General features: G+C 42.9%; 2 protein-coding genes across 2 annotated transcripts; both read right to left on the minus strand.

Annotated features, from left to right (window-relative positions):
* Positions 1 to 763: 763 nt before the first annotated feature.
* On the minus strand, positions 764 to 19,703 carry cspg4ba (chondroitin sulfate proteoglycan 4ba). The gene is made up of 10 exons (XM_068738657.1): positions 19,616 to 19,703; positions 15,639 to 15,802; positions 10,304 to 13,876; positions 9,516 to 9,983; positions 8,894 to 9,070; positions 6,589 to 6,787; positions 5,617 to 5,748; positions 3,783 to 3,955; positions 3,184 to 3,367; positions 764 to 2,820 (listed from the first exon to the last, which is right to left on the minus strand). The coding sequence occupies exons 1-10, from the start codon at positions 19,701 to 19,703 to the stop codon at positions 764 to 766; spliced, it is 7,215 nt and encodes a 2,404-aa protein (XP_068594758.1).
* A 1,604-nt stretch (positions 19,704 to 21,307) lies between these two features.
* Positions 21,308 to 23,741, minus strand: si:dkey-193c22.1 (uncharacterized protein LOC567837 homolog). The gene is made up of 7 exons (XM_068760845.1): positions 23,560 to 23,741; positions 23,358 to 23,478; positions 22,980 to 23,192; positions 22,791 to 22,874; positions 22,016 to 22,157; positions 21,636 to 21,798; positions 21,308 to 21,542 (listed from the first exon to the last, which is right to left on the minus strand). Exons 1-7 carry the CDS (start codon positions 23,739 to 23,741, stop codon positions 21,308 to 21,310), a joined length of 1,140 nt encoding a protein of 379 aa, XP_068616946.1.
* Between the last annotated feature and the right edge of the window lie 2,738 nt (positions 23,742 to 26,479).

A 26,479-nucleotide genomic window follows, 5' to 3' on the forward strand; every position in this document is an offset into this window, starting at 1 on the left:
TTTTCTTTTTTAGCCACTAGGGGCAATACAACAAACATTCTTGAGACAGCTGCTGACTGGTTTGTTTTGGTTGTGTGATAATACACCAGACACACAAATGTCACCGGTTTGATTCAGTATTAAGAAAAAAATATGTAAATGCTGCTGTTAACTAGTGACCAGTGACGGGCAGTAGTGATGCTTACAGTAGCAGCAACTCTAACTAGACTTCTAAGTAGGACGGTGGCAAGTGTCACTATTTCTGAATCAAATAGTATTTCTACAGTTTAGCATGTTTATTGATCAAATAGTGAAACGATCTGCTGTGATCAAACATAACACTACTGAGATGTAAAAACTTATGCTTTTGCCAAAAGTTTGTGTTGCACAGAGACGTACTTCAGGATAACAATGGCATACCCATCATTAAGCTGATGCATACGCATCTGCTGCAGGGAAATACGAGTTTACGTACTGAATATATAGAAGGTGAATACGGCAAGAAAATTGACTTTGAGGATAGTTTATCCAATTCTAAACTGTGACTATCAACTCAAACACATACACACGCACACGAACATGCGCAGACACACACCTGTGGTCCAGCCTGCCACATTTCTGGAGGGTAGCTTCATTTACTGTAAAATAGCTTGTACCTTAGCACAATACACTTTCCAAATAACTTGCTCAACATTGCAGCCTCGCTTTGTTTATATTACCGTGTTCCAATCTGGTATGAAACCTGTTTGTCAACACATGTAGCTAAAAGATGGATTGTGAAAGATCATACCCAGTACTGATTCTTCTGAAGAGTGGGAGTAGTCATTTCAATCACTTGGGAGGATGACGTTGGCGAACCACTCCGCCAAGAAGTTATGAGCATGTTTGAATCAAGTGTGCTAAAGGGGAAAGCCTGATTGAGTGTCAATAACCGATCAAGCACAGGGCTACCTGGGGAGGTACGGTTTAACGGAGTGACGGTAACTGTGGGAACTGTTGTGCTTCTCTGAGTTTGACCCTGGTAAGACTGACTGTTGGGAAGACCAGTGGTAGCAGACTCCTTCGTTGCAGCAGTGCTCTGCTTCCTTTGCCTGTGGCGTCGCAGAAACACAACCAGGACTACAAAGATGATTACAAGCAGCAGCAGGGCCAGCAGTGGTAAAATAACCACGAGCGGATTGGAGGTTTTCTGAGGATAGGATTCTACACGAACTGGCGTGTTCCTAAAGAGGGCATCTTCTGTTTCATGCGCTGGTTTGCCTAAAGTCGTACTGAAAAGGTTCGTTCTGTTGGAGTTCCCCCAGCGGTTCCGTCCCTTGAACTTTTGCTGATTTTTGCTTGGCTGCTGGGTGGAGAAGAGAGCTGTCGAAAGGGCTGGTGAAGCAGGTTGATTTCTGGAAGTCTGAAAAGGTGTTTGAGGAACATGTGTTGATGGGACAGGACTCTCTGTGGCCAATGAAAGTGTTGGATCATATGGCACAACTGTAAAGCGGAGCTCTCCCTGAGCAGGTGGGGTGTCGCCAGCTTTCAGGACAAACAACAACGAGTCGTTTAGCTCCTGAACCCCAGTCATGTTGGCATCCAGCTCCAAGGCCACCTTCTCTTGCTTCACCTCCTGAAAGGTGAATGACTGAACTGGTAAAGGCTTACTGGAGGTTTGAGATTCTGTCCTAACCACCTTTCCATACTTTGGATGGGAAACCATGACAAATAAAGGGTCAGTATCAGTGATATTAGCCAATTCAGAGGCATTAAGAAAGCTTGTGTTGAGCTTGACAACAATCCCGTTGGGAATTCTCAAACTTTTTCCAAGATGGACCAAAGGTCTGACCGTTATGTTAAACACTTGGCTAGTCACATTCGCCTCTGAAGTGAAGGCAGTGAACTCAAAGCTGTCTTCTGCAGAGGAAAGGGAGGTCATGTGGTATGAAAGTCTTCCAGACAGTAGATCCTCCTGTTCAAACTGTGTAACCTCATGGCTGTCCTTCAGAAGTTTGCCAAAGGTTGGGGCCCTTGTAATCAGGTAATGAACGGTCATGTTTTTCCCATTGGACTTGGCAGCAAGGTTGTCCTGGGTCAGTGATACTGAGGTCTTACCTTGCACCAATGACAATCCAGTGCAGTTAACCAAAGAAATTGTGATTTCTGTCACTTCTAGGTTGAAGAGTTTATATAATGGTTTATGATGGCCGTCTGTGACACTAAAGTAGAACACCCCAGAGACGGCACTTCCATCATGGATGAAATGGATGCTTCCATTGTTGATTTGGGCTTGGGTGAAGGTCATTATTGATTCATTCAGGCTTCCTTTGAGAGCAAGGTATCCATTGTTTGGTTTACTAATCACAGAAAACGTAATCTCATCAGAAGGGTTATCCAAGTCTTCAACATTAAGATTCTCAGGCCCGAGGGCTACGGTATCTCCTTGTACCACCTTCAAAGTTGGAGCTTTGGTTTTTAGCAAGGGTGGTTGATCATTTACGGGTGTGATTGTAATGTTAAACCGCTCCTCGGTGACATCACGATCATCTTGAGGGAGCAGTGCCGTTTTGCCTTTAGTGTTTAGCCATGCGCTAAATGCAAAAAAGTCACAAGTTGTCTCCGAGTTGTCGTGCTTGTAGGTGATACCATATTTGTTAACAATGAACTGGGAGAAGTTGGGTTTCTCCTTGGTCAGATTTCTCTCACCCACCACTATGACACCACGCCGAGGCAGAGACGTCACCTGGAACCAGACCTCATGGGAGCTCCGCTGAGGAACGGGCAGCTTGAACATCAGGTTGCTGGCATCCAGCTTGGTTTCATCAATGACGACGCTTTCCCCCTCAGTTACCGCAGCACCTGGAACGAAGCAAGCAACATGTTAATGAACAAGGGTAACACTTTAAAACATTTTTATGTGACAGAACCATGAATATAGAGACTAGTCCGTGGGGTTCCGTCATGCTTGTGACATTTCTTTAGGTATTTCATGCCCCACATTCGTCCAGACTGAAATATCGTAACAACTATTGGACAGATTGCTAAAATCTGCTTTCACCAAGAGAATAAAGTCCTTGTTCAGACAAAGTTTACTACAAATTAACCCCAAAGCAAAAAAAAAAACAAAAAAACAATCGCACTTTTATCACATTTGCTAATTGGCAAACCGTAGCTTGGCATTTTCCTAAATTAAGATAGCAATGGGATTATTTTTAGTCCTACCTGTGTTTGCGAGCAGGACTGTACTGCGTTCAGGTCCAGTATTCTCATAAGAAATGTCTATTTTGAAGGTCTGGCTGTCTAAAGAAGCGGGCGGTGATGTCACAGAGAAGGTCATGGAGTCCATGGCTTCCCAGCCGACTGCCTCAACGGGAGTTTGAATGTATACAACCTCTTTCCTGTCGAGCTGAAGGACAAAAACCACACACGCACACACACACAACAGCAGGCACCTGATGGCTTAATCAACTGAAAAACAGTTCAATCGTCTCGGTAATTGTTCACTCTTCTGAAAGTCATAAAGACGGTATGCATTCAGTTCTATCATTAATTTAAATCGGATATGCTCAGCACCAAACAGTAAAAGTACACAGAGCAGCACAGCTATAACTGTGCCGTAATCCATCAGAAATAATCGATTCCATAAAAGCCTTACATACCCCATTTTAGCTAAAGAAGCACAAAGTCAATAATATTTAATCAATTATTCATACTGTGGCAACTTCCGGACATGAAAGGAAGAAATCTAACATTAAATCTTAAAAGGATCCCCTTTATTTAATTATAAATTATTTTGACATGACCTTCAGCTGTTCACTCACCATGTCTTGTGTGAAAGTGGAGATGTCTATTGTCGAGTTGTCGGGCTGCCTCCTCACCAGGCGCCCCAGCTTGGGATGCTGAAGCACATTGAACGCGATGATGCGGTTCGAGGTGTTGCTGATGTCATTGGTCGCTACTTGTAAATCCACATTTGTGATTGTTGTAGAAGAGCCTGTAGAAAAAGCACGACATTGAAATAAGAAAACTCGAGATTAAGCGGTTTGGATAAGTGGTTATAAAACTGTATTAGTCAGGGGAATTGCTTTTTCCTGTCTGGTACTCAGTCTCTCTGTAACCGCACTGTTAAAACTATTTTGTGTTTGCTTCCACGTTTGCAGGTTTTCCCCTCTGGAAGCTTTTCACATCTTTTTTTGACCTCAAATTATGCAAAACAAGCCAAAGAATAAACGGATGGGAGCCCTTTGATCCATCCCATTAGAGCCACGCTGCAGACGTCAGACTCGCTTCAAGGCCGACAAAATGCAGTGAAATGATGTTCCTACATAACATCTAAATAAGAAATTAAAAACGGATCAGATCCTTACAGATACAGAAACCTTAAATGTTGGGGATACATGATAGAGGGAAAGGGGAGTTGAAGCACAGTGACATTCATTCATCACACTCGTCTGTCTCTGAGGAAATTTCCTTCTTGGTGGAAAACAGTCGGGATTCTGAAGCTTGTGCAAAGAAAAACTTATCTTGCTCTAAATCTGCACGGCTTCCGCTGTATTTTCAGAGGGTTGTGCTGCATTTCTATAAATGAATGACGAAATATAAAGGAGTGTAGAACCGACTGTGTTGTCCACTGTGTGTGGATAAACACCACCAATGCCAATGGGAAAGGGTGCAATAATTCAGAGATGAGTCTAAACTGCCTTTTCAGAGGTGAGGACCATCGTAAGGAAAATACAAATCTCACCTCCACCCGGTGAAAGTGTTTTAATGTTTCTTCTCACCCTATCAATACCCCTCAGTTGGAGCCACCCCCCCGCCATTAAGCCACGGAAGCAGACGATTCACCAGTCTGGTATTTTGGTGAAATAATGACTTTAGCCTTTGGGAAAAGGACAAGATGAGACCAAAGGAATTGTGGGTAGATATTGTGGTCCGGTCACACAAAAGCTACGAGCAGGTTAAAGCTCACGGAATACAAATCCGTGACGGTTACAAACGCACACAAGCTCAGAATGTTCAACTTAAACAAAAGAGACAAAGAGGAGATCATGTTCACGCTGGGAATAGAACGACTGAAACCAGTCTGGGATTGAATGACTGACAGACACGTGTTTTTGTTTCATTTCATTTTGAGGAGTGTAGATTTATTACAGCATGAAAACCTATAAAAAGTAATTACACTTGCCACCCACATGTTTCAGGAAATTACTTCATTTCACCGCACTATTTTTAACTCTGCCCAGGGGGTTATGTTTGCTGGTTTGTTTAACTAAACTACTCGACAGGTTTCTATGAAACGTGGTGAGAGCATGTGGCAGAGAAGAACCCATCTAATTTAAACTAGATCTGAACAAAGGGACAGATTCAGTAAAATATTTGGAACACTGCATATATATATATATATATATATATATATATATACACACACAGTATATAAAGAAATTAAAACAGACTGCTGGTTCATTTTACATCTTGAAGTGTGCTACAGTAAAGAAAATAGATGCACTGCCACACTGTTGATTTTAGTTGTCATTGTGCGCATGTGGTGTGTTTAAAAAAATACATTCATTCATTTTCAAATATCTGTGAGCAATAAAAAATGCAATAAATCCAACTGAATTCCAGAATGAAGAGGCTCTTCTGGGAGGGATTTACCTGGAAACACCTTGAGTGGATGCTTTTTCTCCAAAGTGAGAACCAAAGCTCTGGCAGTGATGCTGAAGATCTGCCTGGGGCTGAAGTTCACGCCGTCGTTGACTTGGAAGCTGAATCCTCCAGACATAGCACCTGGAAATGCAATGGAAAAAAATAGAAAATTAAATACATAAGTAATAAAAACGGAAACCAATAGACAAAACAGAATTTTAAATTTGATCTGGATTTGAGTTAAATGACAAACATCCTGACCCACATGTTCTGGATCAACACTGCTGAGACCAGCATTCGGGATTCTGGTCTCCAGGAGCAAACAGACAAAGAACTACAGACCCAAACTGTAATCAGAAGCCTGATGCGAGGCCAACGCAGACCTGTTGAGCGACCTATTCCACATTTTACGTCAGAGTTGCCAAACAAGTACACATTTCCACCTCCAGACTGCCTGTCTGTCGAAGGTACTTAAGTATAATGAAGAAACCTGCACAGTATTCCTCCAGATGACTATGAGTCACTGTTATTTGACACAAGTGGAGAGCAAATCAGGCCATTATGAATTGTCAACAGCCTCCTCTAGTGGACACTAAAGGAAAAACAACAACACGTTAACCAGCAAAAAAATTATAAACTACATTTGGCATCGCATCAAAGCCAGCAGGAGAACAGGGCACAGCTCATAATGGGAACAACTTTTTATAAATTATATCTATGATCAAAATCAATGTTGTTTAAAAAATGCAGTCCAATATGTGTTAGGAAAGGGTTTTCCTTTCTGTTCTTGTTACTTTCAGGAATTATTTTACTCGTATTTTTACGTTGTTTCTTTACTTAACAGTTCAGTGAGTGTTCTGTGTAGAGGGCCGCTTTCGGCTGTTTGGATTTATGCAATATCAAGCAAAGTAGAACATAAACTTTGGCTTCTCAAGATTTTAAAGTTCACTAGTTGATAAAAACAAAAACATAGATTTCTACCTTTGTGAACAAACAGCAGCTGTCCCTGGTCGATGTGAGCCTGGGTGAAGTTGAGCACCTCCCTCATTGGAGCACTCTTAAGGGAAAGGTGTCCGTTGCTGGGCGGAGTCACCATGAAGTGTAGCTCCTCTGGGAGCGAGTCCAGATCCTTCACACTCAGATCCTCCATCCTGATCTCTGTCACGGACGACACCCAAACCTAGAAGTTGTACAAGGACACATTAGGTGCCATCTGTAACCAGAGGACAACAGTCAGACAAGGACACGGGGGCGCTTGTTTCACGTGGCTCATGACATAGTGGCTGACAGTATTTAACAGCCAAGTGTGACTGACATTTCGCTTGATAGACGGATTGCCGGATATTGTTATACAATGGAACGAAGACAGTATAGTACACCTTATTTCCATTTGTACATGTCAGTCTTTGAATAAACCCCCATACCTCAGGCGGTTGGAAGACAATTTAGACAAAAGAACGGCACAGGATTAGGGTGCATGTCATATAAGATGAATAAAATAAAAAAGACCCAAAAAAGGACAAAAAGAAGCAGCTGATATTTCTGTCATTAATCATCTTCTACAAATGAACCAGGACGCCGTGGATGTAAAGCACAACTGCTAAAGAACCATCTTACCTAATCAGGAAAAACAACAGGAACCTGTGGATAAATGAGCACCATCTCACGTGTCATTCAACAGCATTCAGATGAAATCTACCGGTAGCCATATAGATGGTAAACAAAGCTGAAGGCACGGTTCAGGTCTCCCTTCTCACGCTAACACGAAGGAACAGGGGAACTCATTGACACTCAGAACATAACAGCTACTGAACCGTGCAGAAACAAAGGATGAGCTTCTACAGCACAGATCAGAGAAACTGTTGCATAACAACCCATCGTTTCTCACACAGGTTGTAACACGGATTTATGTAGAGCTGCGACACAACAACAAAGTTCTTTGCCTGCTGTAAAGGGCATAGAAAGATCTACTCAATTATGCATTTCTTGAACCATAAATACAAATAAATCCACATTATATACAGTATATTATATGTAAATATAAATTTTAACCAAGCATTTCACTTTAGTTCAGTTTGTTATAAATGTGTTTCCAATGGTAGAAGATGCCAGAAGAATTCCATTCTATTCCTTTTACTTCTATGATGAGGTTTCAAGAGCGCTAATGTCCCAAAGTTTTCAGCAACCAAGGAAACCTCCTGTTACTGTAATTAACAAATGCATACCACAAAGAAGAATGATTAAACGTTGGATGCCCTCCGCTGTGTGCAGGTAAGGAATGATTAACTGAACTAAACACTCGGCGGAAAAGGCAAGAGATACGGCACCATTAAACCACATCCTCCCCCCATGGGACAACAAACACACCTCTTTGACACACACACACACACACACACACACACACACACACACACACACACACGAGTGGGTTCAATTAGCAGAAAGTGGCTAATAGTTCACCTCCTGGGCACTCCCTGAGCAATTACCCCAAACTACTCCCAGGGCGCCACCAAGTGGCCGTCCTTCACTATATCGTTACAATTTCTCTCCATGCCTACATGTGCAATCATTTGTGCACGTGTTAAAATTATTTCAAAAATAATAAAAAATTGTAAAAAAATTGTAAAAAATAATTGCTGATTAAAACTTTAGCTGGCCTCCCAGTGTTCTCCCTAATCACTTTTAGGAGTTACTGCTCCGAGTCTGCGGGATTCCAGCCCAGACAAAGCTGCACGGACAATAGAGACCCGCGTTTCATCCTCTCTTCGCCAGCATGACCAGCTGGGTTGCACTGAAGAGACAGAGCTGTGAAGTAGATGAAATGAAGGACTGAACTGCAGCCACGTATCAAAGAGTTTGCTATTCCAGGCTGTGCCATCAAGTCATTCAACACTGGGAGGCTGTGAAATGGGACCAATTCCACGTGACATACTTTCATCAGCAGGACCGTATGTCCCTGTGATGCCTTGGGTTCATTTTCCATTTGATTTGAACCGTTTTGTATACATGAGAAACCATTTCCAGTCAACTAATGCTATACAAAAAAAAAACAACATCACTTGCAACCTGACCCACCAAGGAGAATCTGCCTTCGCACCCCTTCTTACAAAGCTCCAATGTCTGCCAGCCAAGCTGGACCCTCCTCTACATAGCACACATAGTTTTCCTTCATCTCGTCAGCCATGGAAACATTGCAGCATTGACCACCAGAAAACGATCCGACACTGACAGTAAGCCGGTGCCAGACCTGCTGTCCAAGTTTAAATATAGAGCAGCACAGACTCACCCTGAGGACCCTGTTGGCTGTAATAGCAGGAGGTTCGTCGTTGACAGCTGTAACCTGGATGTACACCGTCTGGGCCGCACTCTGCTTCCTCAGGCCCGTGGCGCTGGCGGCCACAGTGAAGTTGTCAGCTAACGTTTCGCTGCCGTCGTGGACGTAGTAAATTAATTCGTGTTCCACCTGATTAAAGAACGCGGAAAGGATTCCAGAACATGAGGAAATAAACAGTTCACACGTTTCAACAAACGACGGCAGTGGGGTACTTTATGAAAATGAAACGGTGTCAAACCAGGGCACTGCTTTTCTGTCCTTGTTATTTGTCTTTATTTTAATAAAGCATGAAATTCAGATGAATGTCATATAAAATACAAAATAAAATAGTTACTTTTATGTGCGGTAATAAAAGCAAGAGGATTTCAGGAAGCAGTCAAACCATTAAAACTGGGTCTGAGTTTGGTGTTATTTAATCCAGACTGATTTTTAACGGCGCTGTAAATACCCGTTTTGGCTGAAATATGACTTCGCTGACATTTTAGGCAGGAAAGCCGTTACTGCCACACTAATTGAAATGATTCATGCTAACTGCTCTTTTAGTAAACGTTGAAAGCGTCCGTGAGAATCTCACCTGCCTCCTGGTGAACGACGCTATGGACACACCAGGGTGTCGAGAGTACTCGACGTGACCGTGATGCGGAGGGTCAGTCAAACTGAACAGGAAGTTGACTCCAGAGAAGTGTGGGCTGGTGACTTTGAGCACATCCTGCGTCAGTGCCTTGGAGTCACCCTCATCCATTGTGATATTGGAGACTCGGAGTGGGATGAGGCGTGGGATGATGTCGACAGCCATCCTAATGCCGCTGACATCAGTGACCCCGTTGGTGGCGTCGATGATGAACGTGTCATTGACTTTGCTGGGCTCCACCTGCACGTACTGGATGTTGCCGCCGTTAATGTCCTCTTGGGTAAATGTCCTGACAGGGGATTGTTTGGTTCCAATGTGGCGCTCGTTGACAAAACGGCGAAGAAAGCCGTGAGAGGGGGCCACCGTGACTGTGAATACAATCTCAGATGGCAGGTTGTCCTCGTGAGTGACCTGCAACAAACAGGAAACATTCAGGGGGTTCAAATTGAAATGCGCCACCTCTCACTGAAGTTTGCATTTCTACAATCAGGTTTGGAGACGGTCAGCATAAAGCGTGCTACAATTAATTCAATGTCTCATCATTATTACTGTCATTTAAGAGGAGATTTTTGTCCAATGACAGAAAAAACACAATAGATCTTGAATGATTAATAAAAGAATGGCATCAGACTTAATAATAATAATATGAGCTCAACTGTGTAGCATGTAGAGCTGAGATTCAGGGCTGGTTGAAAGCCAAATAGGTGCTACAAAATCTCTCTCTCTCTCACCTCCAGTTTAGTTTCGTCAATCTTTGCTGGTTTACCCTCTTCCACCAGTAAGGTGTGGTGATGCTGTACAATGGGTGGCCTCTGATGACTCTCCAGGTAAACCTTCACTCGGATTCCCACTGTGAGCTGAAGACCTTTAGCTTTCGCCGTTAGGTTGAAGCTGTCCGCCAGGCGTTTGCTGTCATTGTGCCGATAGGAGATCAGCCCTTTCATCAAGTCAGACCGTGAGAAAGTCTCCACTTCAGTGTCATTGCAAAAAAGTCTTCCATACTTAGGAGCCTCATTCAACTTGAAGGTGACCTCCTGGTCATCTCTAATGTCCAAATTAGATACGACACTAAAATTACTGGTGTAAATGGACACCGAACGGCCCTTCTGCACCAGCAGGCCAGTGTTGCTGCCAACCTTCAAGAAAGGGTCATGGGCACTGACGTCTAAAAGGCTCGACACAAAATGCTTCCCATCTGATACAAAGAGCACGAAGCGGCCAGCGCTCACACCTTTGTGAATGAACAACACTCGTTTCTCTTCCAAATCCTCCTGTCGAAACTGGAACAAACGATTAGTCGTGTCGTTGACCAGCACCAAGTCTCCCATCGGGATTCCTCGCCTGGTGTAAATCAACTGGCGGTCATCGAAATCAGAGTCTGCATCGTGATAACACAAATCCTCCGTAGTGAGTAGCTTCTGTCCGTCCCTCACAACGTGGAAAACCTTATCAATAACGCGTACAGGCTTTTGGTCATTGAGCAGCTGAATAGAAATGTTGAACATTCCTTCTATAGCGCCAACATCCTCTTCTGTGGTAGACGATTGGAAGCCTTGGCTGACGGAGGCGATGAAAGTGAACTCGTCGTTAGTCGTTTCGCTGTCGTCGTGGACGTACATTATCCGCTCCTCCAATATATCTCGATTACTAAAGGTTAAGATGTTGTCGTAGCTAGCATTAGAATTTGACTGGCTAATACGTGCTAGCTTTCCATGTCTGGCGCTGCTAATGACTGTGTAGTACAAATCCTTTGTACTCAACGTCTCTGCAAACAGAGCGGTTTTTGTGATGAGCTTGCTTTCCCCCTCCGAAAGTGAGAGTCCATCATTTCTCAAAAACACGCTGTTCACATCAGCTTTAATGGAAAACTGGAAATCATAGTTTTGTGACTGAGCGTGTTTGGAAGCCAAATGAAATTTGAACCTGTCGCTTGTATCCTCAGGAGGTCTGTCGACGAGCTGATAGCGTACTTTTCGATCGGTTACATCTCTTTGGCTAAAGGTTGAGTTCTTAGTCAATACTGTTCCGCCAAGGAGAAGTTTCCCTTTCTTTGGTATGGTGAGAACCCTAAAATAAAGGTCATCCTCCGAGAGGACCACACCTTCGGCTGCAGCATAAAGATGTTCTGAATCAAGTGTCGCTGTTCTAACTTTATCCATTTCTATCATGATATTCCTCACCAAGTTGTACTTCACCCACTTCACTATGATTGGGAAAAGCACTTCAGTGTTTGCTCTTCCAGCCACATTAACCTTGCTCTTAAAGTAATCAGTGGGGGTGGACGTCTGGATTTCTTGAAAAGTGCCAACATACCTCAGACGCTCTTTTTCTAAAAGCCTTTGGGAAAACGAGTCAGTGGGCCTCCATTCACCACTTGAGTGAAGTCTCTGGAGCTCTCCATACTGAGGGGGCTCGATTACATCATACCGGATGTCTACAACTTGCCTCACAGCATTGGTTTGCACGGCCAACTGATGTGAACTAATTATAGCCGACTCTCCTTGAATGATTTTAATGCCTGTGTTATTGGCGATCTTATATTCCAGTGCTACGGCCATGATCCTCAGAACCACAGTGTTGCTGACCCTTTCTCCATCACCGACTCTAAACGCTATCCTTGAATTCCGAACTCCTGCGTGAACATAGTACACCCTGAGCTCCTCCAAGTCTAAATAGGAGAAGGTGGTCACGACTTTGCCAGGATTGTTTTCTATTTCCAAATATCCTGCATCGGCATTCAGGTTGCCGAGCACAGAGAATTTAAGGTCAGTGGAGTTGCTGTCAATGTCTGTCGCCTTCAGAACATCCGTGGTGAGGTGCTTCCTTGAGTTCTCCAACAGAACAAAGAGATTTCCTTCAGGGAAACTCAGTTCAGGTGCATCATTGGTGGGTGTCACAGTAATATTGTAGCGGTACAGTTTGTTGCCCTTCAAATAATCGGGTACTTCCTTCCTACTGCTAGAAAAAATGGAGAGCATGAAGAAGTCGTCTGGTTCTTCTGAACCTCCGTGGATATACATCACTCGTCCATGCCAGAGATCCAGCATGCTGAAGGTGCCTTCCTCCTGATCCTGATCAACATCAAGTCTTATCTGACCATGAACTGGTTGCTCCGAAATTCGAAACATGATCTGAGACTGTCGAATGCCCAACTTCTTGAAGTCCAAAAGTACCTTGATGTGTTTAGCTTCAAGAGATGCTCGACCGCCTTCTTGAACAACAAGGTTTTTCAGTTGCATGAAATTTGAACCGTACCTTTCGTCCAAGCCCCTTGCAAGGGTGGACATTTGCAATGATGGTGGTGGTGTAACCAAGTGAAAGAGTGATCCTGGAGTGCTTGTTGGAGTCACAGTTGTCAGTGACTCAGTTTCTTTCTCTGGCTCACAACCAACCGAGATGTCTTTAGTGACTACAGAATTGGAGAGACCCATCTTCACTCTGTTGACTTCAATGTTCTTCAAACACCCTTTGAAGGAACCTCCTCTTATTCGCTTTCCAGACACAGAGAGAAGCCCCACTTTTCTAACTTCTGCTCTGGTACTGTCATCAATACCTCCAACAAAGAGATATCCTCTTGGCTGAAGCCCCTGTGAGCGAAGGCGTATGCTGCTTTTCACTATTTCTCCATCAACAATCAGTTCAAGGCTTCTGGAGGTGAAATGCAACTTGATTGAATGCCACTTCCCATCATTGATGAATGTCGGGGAGCGAAGCTCAGTTTTCGTTCCACTTTTCCCAATAATGGCCACTGGCAAACCTTCCTGAATCTCCAGAGCTACAAAGTCCCCCTCTCTGGCTGAATTATACAGGATAATTCCCTCTTTGGCCGAAGTGTGAACAACACACTCAAATACCCGCTCCTGCTGGGCGGTCCAGGTTGGGAGAGAGATGTAAGCCCTGGAGCTGAATAAGCTGATAGAATCCTCCTCTGAGGCAAAGAATTGGGGACTACAGCCTAAAGACACCTCAAAGACATTCTTGAATCCTGCATATGGCCTCAGTGATGACAGCAAGTCATGTTCATTGAAGACCACATCGTCCATGCAGCCTCTGAATCCAGTCAGGTCTCTGGGGAGGTAAAGCCGGTCTAGACCTCCTGACCCGCCCACATAAAGGCCATCGGCGATGTTGAGATCATGATGTGAGCCTGGCATCTTCAGAGCTGTGTGGGAGTTCTTGTCTACAGTCAGAGTGACGTTGTGCTGCACATGCCGCACTTCGACCGAGTGCCAGGCCAGGTCATTGAGCTGGGTGCCTCGTTCTGATTGCAAAACTTGTTCCCCTGATCCAAGGTCCAGTTTCAACTACAAAGAAAAAGCAGAAATTACATCTAAATTTATGCTTTGGAGTTTACATCGCTTCTTGTGAATCACAACTTAAATAGCTTTGCTGTGGGATATGCTAATGACATTCATTGTGTTGGCCTCATTGTCTAACACAAAACACACTAACTACTGGATAGACCGTCATGAACTTTGGCGCAGACATTTGAGACACAGATGGTGACAAGACACTGACTTTTCCCCTTTCATCAACATTTGTTTGTTTCACTCTGGGTTTATACTGTAGTAAAACATCTATGTATCTTCTGAACACAATCCTAGAAACAGCAAACAATAATAATATATTTCTATGATCTATGTTATTATGAAGAATTCACGGAAAATAATAGACACGACAGCAAAGAAAGGATTTAAAATGCATTTTGAGATGTTGTGTGTTGTCATAACAGTGAGCTTTGGTCTGTGATTTAATGCAAGAAGAAAACTGTTATCTCTTTGCCAGCTATGTCCTCAGAGCATCAAGTCACCACCTCAGATTTAACGCTACACTTGGTTGACAAGCTTGTCAAGGCTTGCTGTTGAGTCCCTGCTATTCTTGCATGGGTTGGAGCAAATGCATAGCTGACTCACATGGAATAAGACCCCCCAAGCCTGAGGATAACTTGTGGGAGTCAGAACAAAAAAAAGTATTTGGTGAACTCTGTCAGTTTGAGGAACAGGGAAACGCGATTTCATAACAACACTGTTGTCGGTGTGATTTATTCCCGGGAGCAAAAGTCTAACATGAATGGAAGCTCAGTCACAGGAGTTTCTTGGGTTTGGTCCACACATGGGATAAAAATAGCGCAGCCATCCTGGGATATGAAAACGCTTCTCTTAATTGGATCCAAGATATACAGATTTTGGTACTAAATCAGAAGCAAATGCCCCGAGGTACAGTACACCGCATAATGCTTAATATATTTTAAGTCAGATAAATATTGTGTCAGCATGAGACTGCTGAATTCATCATAATAATAATGTTTTATGTTTATACTGTTGCTGCTTTTATGACCTAGCAATGTAATTCTTATACTATGGAATTCGGAAGCAGAGTCATACGCCCTCAATACCACGTAAGGTATGATGAATCAATTATTAAGTACAGATTTAAATTCTTGGTAACTTTATTACCTGTAAAAGAAATGCATGAAGTATAATTTCAATGCGAACATATTGAATTTATTATTGAACTGACCAAATAGCGCTGCAGTCACTGAGCAGACATATTTATGCACAGCAGGACAGCATCACAGTACGTGACAACATTCGTTAATTAATCAATTATAAAATCAACAGAAAATTGATTGTTTCAATATGCGTTTGTAGGCAATCCTCTTTTTTTGTGTGTATTTTATGTTGTAACTACCGGTAAGCATCAAACAGAGGAGCCCTCCTAATCCCATTGTATGTCCACTATGCAATGACAATAAAAGCTTTCTATTCGATTCTATTTTATTCTACAACAAAGACAAGATCTCCTGCTGTCATAACCTCCATGTATCCACAGTGACAACTGGCTGGTAGGGTGTTAACGCTCACACCATGCACGCCTGTCTGACTGTGTTACTGCTCTAAGAGAATGACAATGTCAAGTCAGATGGCGCATGGTGTGCGTCTTCATGTGTGTGCATGTGGTCAAGCACAAAAATCTGTGTGTACTGTATTGGACGCCTGCACACGTGTGTGTTCATGTATGTATGAACGCACATGCTAATGCACTGGGGGCTACAGATGTACCCACCTGCAGGCGACCAGCAAGAAGCTCCAGTAGCAAATAGTGGGTCGGGCCAGCGGCAAGAAACAGCAGGCCATTGGTGCTGGAGGTTCTGAAGCGAATGCGGAGCATGTTACGGTCGGACGACTCTGCTGCCCTGAGCTGAACGAAGCCATCGCCATAGAAGGACGCTGGAGACAGAGACAATAGAGAAATACGCCATTAAAACTTAAACTGAGGACCAGAGGGAGGACATGCTGCACATAAGGCCAAATGTAGAGTTCACCATCTTTGCAGGCTGTTGAATCAACATTTAATACTCGCTCAAAGTGAGATGAGCGCTGGAAACAACAAATGCATAACAAGACTAGTCAAGCATTGTGGTTTTAATATAGTCAACACGTGACATTCAGACATAACAGACAGGCTAATTATTAAACCCAATGTTCTTTAAAAAATAGAGCAGAGCTGATGTACGTGCAAAGCACACGCACGCACGCACACACAACACACACACACACGGGGGGGTAGAGATGAGAGTGACTGAGAAGAGAGAAGAAAAAACAAAAAAACTACGAGAGAGCAAAAGACAGAAGGTAGAAGAAGGAGAGAGAGAGAGAGAGAGATTCATAAAATAATTTAGTCATTTAAATTATAATAAGGATTTAAAAAAATACCCAACAGCTGTCTAGTGGGTTTGTATTTTGTGCTCAACCATCACATCCATTCATACTCATGATACGTTAACCCTTTATTGCCAAATGTATCATATTTGATACACTTGGCCTTTCTGATATGGATAAGAGCAAACACATGCGTCGGCATTTTCCATGAAAAAAATACATTCCCGGATTTACCCAGAGTTAAATAAATTAGAGCACTATATAAAAAATTATGTTAATTCTTTTTTTTATTTTTATTATTTGTCAGAAGTTTCCATTAAGACCTTATTTTCCCAAAGTTTTCTGTCGATTACTTCGTGGTGCGAGCTTTGAAGGGTTAAAGCTTTAGCTGTTGAATAATAACTACGAGGACAGAACAAAACTCCAACACTCATAGCAAACAAAATACTGGTTTCTGTCTCTCCTTGTCTTTAGGAGAAAGGCGTTCGTGAACTCTCTGAAAACATGAGAATGTGAAAATTTTAAATGTATTTGACTTTAATGCCACAACAACTGTATACACGAGGAGGCGGCGAGGAGGGAGTCGGATGTGTTTGGGCCTGCCCTGCTCTGGCAGGAACCTTCAACCTGAACATGAAAGGCTCCGACATCCCCACATTGTCTGTGGCCTCATGTTCCAGGAAGAGCAAGCTGGACGGCCCCAGCTGTTTCTCCCCCCCCCTCCCAGTCGTCATCCCGCGCCACCCTGTAATCTTGGCTAAGGCACTCTGAAGCTTTCTGATCCGGGTCTCCGTGCCTCGGCACCATCAGCTTAGGTTTAATGAGCCAACAACAACATTTGCCTCGCTGAAGCAACATGTCCGTTCCACCTTTGATTCATTTGCAGTTCATGACCCAAAGGCAAGAAAAGGACTTCTGCTAAGGGGCCACAGTGACGCAGGGAGGAAGATAAAGTGAATGTGCATCAATCCATTGGGCCAGCTCTCAAAAAGGTTAATGCACTAATGGGTAGTTTGATGAACCAAATCAGAATGAATCAGAAAACCAGCGAGTAAACCCTTCAGCTAGATCAATATACAGTCATCAATAAATGCAAAGCGATTGCAGAGGAAAATAGAATTCCAACGTGACAAATACACCGTGCATTAAGTCTCGTTTGTTTGTCAGCGGCCGTTCCCACACGTTACCCTCAGCAAAACTGTTTCTCTTGATAAATGGATGAACAATAACTTTGATTTAATTTAAAAAAAAGACTTTGCTTCGCTATAATTTTCAAAAAAAATAGTGAAAGGTCAGAATTTACTGAATCCAAAAGTAGTATTTTTTTCAATGTCTTGTTCTGTCACTTCAGAATCGTTCAAATCAAGAATCAAGGTCAGAAGAACATTAGAGCGCATAATAAAATACCTTAAGACACCTAAAGCCTTCAAACGTTCCTCCATGTTATCGACACACATTCCCGTCGGTCACTAGTTCACATCCCATAATGCTCGCTGTGATCTACGTTTGTGCGTGCTCATAAAAGATAAGTGAAGTGTAATGTACCTTTAACAAACCATAAATACGACTGGGAACAAGCTAAATAACTGGCTCACAGGCATCCAGCGTTATTTATCCTCACTCTGACCGCGAGTCAGAATCGAGTTTATTCTCACTCACACACTGACTCTGTGTACATACCAGCAAGGAAGTATTTCTGACAACTGGCCAAAAGGGATGAAACGCTATTCGTTCCCTGATACTGGAGCGATGGCTGCGCACGCTCCGTTGTGTTTCAGAGTTGCGTTCATGAAGGCCTCGTCTGGAGCAGAGGATTCTCAGAAAGCAGTCGGCTCAACTGGAAGACAGCTCCGACTGAAACATGGCTATTATTCTTGTGCTGGGGTGAAGGCGGTGGTGAATTAAAGAGCAAAAACACCGACCGTGTATATAAACACGCCAGCGTACCTGAGGTGGCAGAAACACGAGCGGTTTAGAGGTTGTCCTGTAATCTCTGCGTCCACGGGGTCCGTTTCTGTGAGATTTCATAACAACAGAGCCGTGACCGTTCGGTGAACACCCGCTCAGTTAATTTGAGGGGTAAGAGCCGTGCTTGTCCCCGGCCCGTCCGCTCAGGTTACACGGCAGAATCAGGGACGCAACTTGACTGAAGTCCCACTTTGACTGTTGACGTTTGTGCCGCTCTGCTGCGGATGCTTTGTTAAAGTCTGCCATGTTTTATACAGGCGTGTTGCATGTTGCTGTTGGTGCAGAGGGGATGCACACAGTCTGAAATACGCTTCTTTCCCTTTCGGCTCGTCCCGTCAGGGGTCGCCACAGCAAACCAACCTTCTCCGCTTCACCCTGTCCTTTGCATCGTCCTCCCCTCCAGCCGCTCTCATGTCCTCCCTCACTACGTCCATGTATCTTCTCCTGGGTCGTCCTCTAGCCCTGTTCCCTGGCCGCTCCATCCTCAGCATCCTTCTACCGATATAGTCCCTGTCTCTCCTCTGGACATGTCCAAACCATCTAAGTCTGTCCTCTCTGACCTTACCTCCAATGCGTCCAACCTTTACTGTCCCTCTTCTTGTCTCATTTCTAATCCAACCTGGTCACTCCCAAGGAGAACCTCAGCATCTTCATCTCCTCCACTTCTAGCTCCGCCTCCTGTCTTTTCCTCAGAGACACAGTCTCTAAGCCGTCCATCATGGCTGTCCTCACCACTGTCTTGTAGACCTCTCCCTTCCTCCTCGCTGACGCTCTCCTATCACAGAGCACACCTGATACTGCGTTCCAGCACACCTGTGCACACGATGCTTCACTTCCTTTCCAAACAAATGTCTATACTGTAATTATTTTTATTGAAGGGCATGATGAGGGTGAGTCACGGAAGAAGTCAAGTGATCCCTGATTACCCCGAGGGGCACGGCATGGATGTGAATAACGGACATCTGGAGGTGCAACTCCAGAAAACAAAACGCTTCCACCTTAGATAGATGCACAGATTACTGCCCATTTCTTTGACTGATTTATATTATTGTCACAGTCAGACAGTCCTTCCAGTGCAGTGGCCATCGCAAACACCCTGTGTGCACGACACGTGCACACTATCTAGGTCTAGTACCAACTATTCATAAAGAGACAATGATGATTTTTATCAGCCAAGATAATTCGTGCGAACTGGGGCTAATGTTTTAGTGCAGACACACGCAGAGACCACTAGAGTGATACCAGCGGCGAGACTCCATGACATTACAGAGACTTGTGTTAGAACACAGAAAGTAGTTTACGCGGTGAAAGTATTCCCTGATAAAACGGGTGTAACGATAGATCTGCAGAATGTCCGTGAACGCACCGCGACCCGCCGCTTGTTCCCATTGATAAGGAGTTTAAAGCTGTTACCTCCGGACGCCAGCTCGAGCAGCAGCGACCACAAAGGCAGGACGCGGAGCCACAACTTCCTGCGAGCGTCTCTCACGGGAGCGTCCATCTCTCCTCCCCCGGTGGAAACGGTCCAGAGCCGCCGTTACATCTTTAACAAGCCGCCCCGTCCCGTCAGACCGACGCTTAAACCGATTCTAACGCCGCCACGGGAGGACCGCCGCTGTCGGGTCCGGATTAACTCCGCCTAGTGCGCGGGTGAAAGACGGGCTTTTCAAAATAAAAGTCAAAAGACCACGGGAAAATAAAAGTTAGATCGCTTTCTGTTGAAGTAAATGCAATTCACTCATCATGTCATATTGGAATTATTGGCAAAATATGTTATTTATAAACTCTTTGTTGTAAATTAATTAATATCGTAAGAGAGATTTCCTAAAATATTATGCAAAACGCGGCTTTTACTTACTAGTGCAGTCTCAAAGTTATTCCACTGGCGTGTCCAGTACTTAGTACAGTACATTAGTTGTACTACAATTAAGTAAAACTTCATGTTCAGAGCCCCTCTCTGAACATAAATGATAAAGTACTACTAAAGCAAGGAATCGTGGTTTGCATCGCATCACAAAACCACAATTAAGTCAGAATACAGTGAATGACGCAAATACGCACGAAGTACACAAAGCAATCAATCTAATTATGAAAAGTCAACCGTTTCAGCTGCATTGATACGAGATTTGGGAGTTTGTTCCATTGTTTAGGACAAAGCAGCAAATCAGCAGTCGCCCTTTGTTACAAACGTGATAGCCAAACACCTGGAGGGGAATGGGATAAGATTCCTCAGGAATGTTGCTGGTGTCTTCTTAATTATGCGTCATTAATCATGGCGGCAAAATGGTGATCTGCAAAATACTAGAGACGCATGACAGGAATTAAGGGGTTAAATAATTTTGAGACAGCGGTAAAAGTACATTTTGCATAATATTTGTTGTGCTAAGATCTTTACAATGTTCTTGTTTCTTTGGTTTGACGGTAGAAGAGTTGGTTTGATTATTTGGAACCCTTGAGCGCTGACAAATCCAGTCTACGCATTTTACTGAGCGCTGTTCAACCTTTAACACAGATTTTGTAGGATGAAGAGGTTTTGCAATTTAAGAAATATAGGCGTGTGATACAAATGAAAATGTTATTTTTTTAATTAACACCAGTATCTGCTGGAAATACTGCTGCGTGGTACAATAAAGAAAAAAGAAAAAGGTTTGCATAGTATCCTGATGTGCGAGATGTCTGTGCTACCCCTGTTGCATTGGCTGTAAAACACAGAAACAGATAGAGATGCACTTTTGCTACCTGGACTCCTATCTCATGTATCAGGGTGCCGTCCACTTCCTTCTTAATCACTTCACAAATACGTCACGTTTACTTATTACTGCATTCTTGATAGCAACTCATCAAGACATTTTTAAAATGTTCCTCAGTCCACCCGGAAAAATTAATTTCCTAATTCAAACTACAGTCAAACGGATGAAATGTTCAAAATGACAATCGTAGATCTGTGAAAAATATAAATCAATGATTATAGATTATTAAAAGTTGAAGAATCAAGTGAAACTCAAGGCTGAGTAGGATGCATTATGAGGAGTTACAGTCGACACTATAAACAACGTAAGTGTATGGCACAACCAGCAAATATTACTTCTTTAATGAGACGAGTTTTCACGAGCTTTCCAAATGTTTTCTGTATTCCCGCTTGATGATGCCGTAGATGGGCAGGTAGAAGCGCCTCTCCGATGCCATGAGGTCAGTGACGATCTCGATGTGGTCCACTCCAGGCAGCAGGTAGAGCGACACGTCGATGGACAGAGCGGTGAGGAGCTCGGAGAGCTTGGTGGAGGATTCAACCGGAACAATAATATCACTGGTGCCATGGATCAAGGCGAATGGGGGCACTCTGGCAGAAACAAATTAAAGAGGGGAGCAAAATAGTTACTAAAAGTCATCACTGATTATTGGTGATTGATTATTGTGTGTGTTGTTGTCTCACCTCCTCAGTTTGTCCTGACTGAGCTTCTTGAATAGATGTGTTGGTGAGTAGTATGGAAAGTTCTCCACTCCATTCATGGCTTTGTGCATGGTGGAGACAAATTCCACAGCTCGCTTCTGCTCATGCTCATAGTGGTCCATGATGTTGTACACACCACTCAGACCTGTGGAGGTATTTAAAAAAACACAAACTGTCATTCACACCAAATCCTGACAATGAAAGGAAGGAGGAAGATGAGTAAGTCCAATTCGTGGTGTAAAACGTGCATTTGGATAAAGAAAAATAATTCAGTGCAGAGAAAGATGTATTTTTTGTAGTTTTTCTTGTATATAATATGACTTCAACTGATACTAGGCGATGCCCTGAGTAGTGATCCTCACCAATAACTCCTCTTACTGCCAGTGTAATGTCCCTCTGCTGGCCGGTCTCGATAAAAAGCTCCTCTCTTGCATCAATGAGAAACAGCATGGTCAGTGCACACAAATGGGCCCCTGCTGAATGGCCAATTAACACTATATTGTCCTGTAAAAGACAAAAAGATAACAACAGCATAAGTATGAGCATACAGAAAGTGATATATAAATGTTTGATTGAATATCCTGGAGCATATATTTTAAAAAAATGGTTCTCCAGGAAAATTGGAACGATTCAAGACATTTCAAACTGTCTGCAGGTTTTAAAGGGGACATATTATGGAAAACTCATTTTCCCATGTTTCTACACAGCTATTATGGTGGTTTTGAGTCATTACCAACCTAAAACAGCAAAATAATCCATCAATTGAATACTGCGTAGTTCTGTAATCAAGTACTGAAACGCGTCTGGCAGAAATCTCCCCCTTTGATGTCACAGAGGGGGAACGTGCACAAGATGTGCATGCACATGCATGAATTTAGTTTTGTTTTCAGAGGCTTTTCTGACAGAAAGACGGACGTTGTCCTGCAGCATCTTTTTGCTATTTTGACTAAAGACTGTCACAGATATTTCAAACAAGTGCCTGAGAACTGCGTTAACTTGTTGAAAAATAGTTTAATATGGGATCTTTAAAATATGTAATGGAACCTTCGAATCTAAATTTCCTTTAGTGGATTATAATAAATGGTGTAAAATAACAGACGTTCAATTTTAAAAGAGGACATTACAATTTTTTTGTACTTTCTCAAAGTGAAACTTTGGTCCACTGTCTTGGGCCCAAACCAAGCAGTCAGCGATGTCTTGGACCATTCCTAAAACATTCCCCTGTAATCAGACGAAACCAGGAGTCAGTTCAGAAACTACAGCAACATTCGGATTTCATTGCAGTTGTCACCAGAGACGTGACACGGGCTTGCCAAATGCTCTTACCTTTGGAAAAGTGCAATAATCAGGACAAATGACGGTTGCACTCAGCTGTTCAGACATCTGTCTGGCCAGCAAACAGTAAATGGATCTTTCTCCAGAGCCCCATGCACCGCCATAGATGAAAACCACCAGCGGCGCAGGCACACCTGGAGCCCTGCCCCTGTTTGGAGCATAATACAAGTCCAGCTTGTTGCCTCGACGGCCAAACGTGATGCCCTTGCAAATGGCAACAAAGACAAAACTATGAACTTTGGTTCTGCGCAGCAAATTATCTGGTAATTATACTGACTAGTAAAAGACACAAAAATAACTTCTTTGATTTTGTTATATTTCTACAATGCACACATAAACATATTTTTTTACTTTTTAACCTCAACACACCTTTTCATAATGCTTACGGTTGTCGTCATTCTCGTACCAGGACTTCCACTGAAAGTAAAGTCGCCCATATTGCAGATATTTGACTGTTTCCAGCACTGCCCTGGCCAAACAGAATATCCGCCTGATGGATAGACCAAACATTACATAGGGGATCAATATCCAGCTTGATGATATAAAAGTCATCAAGACTGTTTTAGGTTACCTTGGTTTCAGTGCTTCTATGTACTTCTTCCACCCAGGGTTGTCCGGCCAGCCATAAATCCACTGGACCACGAGAGAGATGGAGTATGGGAGGCCAACCAACACGAAGCCGACTGCCACCGGGACGGACGTGTGACATTTCAAGCCAGACCTGCAAGAGTAAAAGAATATGCACTTAAACATTAAGATTTTGTTAAAAAAATATATACATTTCCTGCAAAATGTCATTAAAAAAAAATGTCTTACATGTTATGGGTCAGTCTGTCCACCTTACCTAAGAAGAACAAATGATTTAGGTTATATTGTTATATTGTACTACCCTGGCTGTAGTTTTCAGAATAACTTGATTGCTAAACTCTTATTCACTTCAATTAGTGACGGAAAAACATGGCAGCCTCTTTTAATTATTAGAGCATTAACTCTAGAGAGCATTAACGCTAAAGAGCATTTATAAATGTGTCATAAAGTCTAAAGAAATACTTTATTTTCCAGTATTTAAAAAACTACCGAGGATGTTGTAACCGTATTAGTGCGCCATCTAGCGGCCTTTAAGTATCACAATGACACCGAGCGTCATTTACCACTTAACTATTGATCAATCGATTATTGATTGAAAGTCCCTCACTTTGAAAACACCGGGTAACCAAACGAACAGCTTCGGGTTCATGTTATCAGTTCCGTTCCTCTAACGATGAATGGAAGGCGAGTTGGCTGCTTCTGCCTATTCGCGTCTGAAAAACAATGAATTCCAACATACCAAAATATAATCACAAAGCTTCTTGTACCCAAACGAACGTAACGAGATTAATCCGTTATAGTAATCCGGAATATGAGGAATTTCTGCCCTCACTGGATTGACGATAACAAAAGCCGGTGTCGGCCTGTACCATACAAAGACGTGTTCTCCAAAGCGAGATGAAAGTTTCGTTTTTTTCGTTTTCGTTAAAAATCAAATAAATTTGAGCGCTTCCGGTGTTGAACACAAGCGTTATAAATCTTTCCGTACATGGTGATTTGTACTGATTTTATAATTCAGGAATAAATGTCTCTGGTTAACAATGCAAAGGCGGGTGTGACCACATATTATGTTATGAAGTGACGTGGATTTTGAACAGTAGCAAAAAGCAGATTTCTATCTTGTAATAGTAAACATCTTTGATCAAGACAACCCGGAAATACGTAGGCAATTTATTTAATCGCATACATAGACGATTATATCAGCGTTTCTGTCACACAGAAGACGCAGGAGTGGGAGTGGACCAGCCGACACGGCTTTGCGTGGAAAATAAGTAAAGGAAATGAACGGGACCTCGATATTTGTAAAGAATTTGTCAGAGATTCAAAATCTACAATAATAGTAGAATTCTGAAAACTGAAAATTCTGAGAATAGATTCAGAATTCTGGCAGCAAAATCGGGATTTTGTTGAATTCTGTCAGAATTAGAGAATTGTCAGAATTTTCAAGTTAAAGTCTGAATAAGAGAAGAAAGCTACAATCCTATTCTGTAAAATTCACTTTACTATTGAACTACCAATTCTAATTTCAAAGGAAACTATTATACTTGAAAAATGGGCTCAAACTGAGTTACATGTCATAGTGTGAGTTATAAAGAAAATAAAAAGCAACACGAGCACGATATTTCCAGCAGGTGGAGCCAGAGCCCTATCACATGTCCTGAACTGTATTTACAGTTTAAGTACAGTTACAGAGGATTCTGGTTGTCTCGCCTGCAATAATTCCGTACGGTACAATTAAAGGACAATAGACAAATATGATTTTTTGGGAAAAAAAGTATTTATACTTTGGATTACACAGTTTGTATTTTATGACTAGGCGATATATTCTTTTGTTTGTTACATCAGGTGGTGTAATCAGAGGGGCGAGGCCTTTAACTGGGGTCAGCAGATGATCACAGCACACATATTTATCCCATTTAACAAGAAGAAGCCTTCCCCTGGAGTAGAGGTCATCAGGGAATGCGTCAACCCTTTGATCCCACTGCTGTCTCCCGCACTGCTATCCGAATCACCTGTCTTCCTGCTTGCCGATGCGCTGCTCATCTTCATGGACAATACAAACATTAATCTGACTTGATAATTTCAAGACCTGTTCAAGTGGTTCTACAAGTTAGACACACTTATCTTTAATGCACATGAATTAAGTTACGAAGACACTGTCAGGCATTTGCAATGCCATCCTCACACTGCATTAACTTGAATTAAACACACTGTGTTTTATGATTAAAAAAAAAGAAGATCTCAAGTAACGCAAGTAATTCTTTAAAATGTTCCATGAAGAAATTCTGTAACTCAATAGAGATATTGTTTTGTCTCCTCACCCTACGCAGATATCAAAATATCACACATCTGTGCTGCATTAATGCTCACCCAACACTAAATAATGTTTTGTCTTTTAACAGAGGCTTGTTCAGTACTGGACAGAGGTTGTAATTGGTCTTCTTGACCACGGAAAACCTTGGATTCAACATTGCAGATTCATTGAAAGCAGAGCAGGATATGACTGCTGTCCAGCCCGAGGGTTATTGTTATGTTTGGCCCCACAGAATGGAGCCTGCACTCCTGAGTGGGAGTGCATTTGGTACCCCCCCCCCCCCCCCCCCCCCTCCATATGCCACGACGTGGGGAGGCCCAGGTGCTTTTTCAGAAGCCACAGTGGAAATGGAGGCATTGAGTACAAAGTCAGACATTCAGCTGACAGTATGAGCGCAGTCAGCCCGTTTTAAACCCTGCAGTATGAATTCACTGCATTTTCCTGTGGCTGTTTAAGAGTTATATTGTCGCTGCGGAGAATTACTGTGTGCATAGTGGTATTAAGATAATAACAATTGACGTGGACACGCCAGTGCGCTGTGTAGGCGTAGAGAAGTGTGTGTGGGATGGGTTAAAAATAATTCAATGGC

Source organism: Brachionichthys hirsutus, chromosome 4, assembly GCF_040956055.1.
Source record: "Brachionichthys hirsutus isolate HB-005 chromosome 4, CSIRO-AGI_Bhir_v1, whole genome shotgun sequence".
Lineage (NCBI taxonomy): Eukaryota > Metazoa > Chordata > Actinopteri > Lophiiformes > Brachionichthyidae > Brachionichthys > Brachionichthys hirsutus.

Bases quoted from the DNA above. Each gene is read 5' to 3' on its own strand.
- si:dkey-193c22.1 (XM_068760845.1), bottom strand. From the start codon at position 23,741: ATGTTTAAGTGCATATTCTTTTACTCTTGCAGGTCTGGCTTGAAATGT. The intron at 23,193-23,357 runs GTGTGTTGAGGT...GCCATTTGCAAG, and splicing joins ACCGTAAGCATTATGAAAAG to GGCATCACGTTTGGCCGTCG. The intron at 22,875-22,979 runs GTAAGAGCATTT...GTCTGATTACAG, and splicing joins ATTATTGCACTTTTCCAAAG to GGGAATGTTTTAGGAATGGT.
- cspg4ba (XM_068738657.1), bottom strand. From the start codon at position 19,703: ATGGACGCTCCCGTGAGAGACGCTCGCAGGAAGTTGTGGCTCCGCGTC. The intron at 9,984-10,303 runs GTGAGAGAGAGA...TGTTTGTTGCAG, and splicing joins TTGACGAAACTAAACTGGAG to GTCACTCACGAGGACAACCT. The intron at 5,749-6,588 runs GTAGAAATCTAT...TTGCATTTCCAG, and splicing joins GCTGCTGTTTGTTCACAAAG to GTGCTATGTCTGGAGGATTC.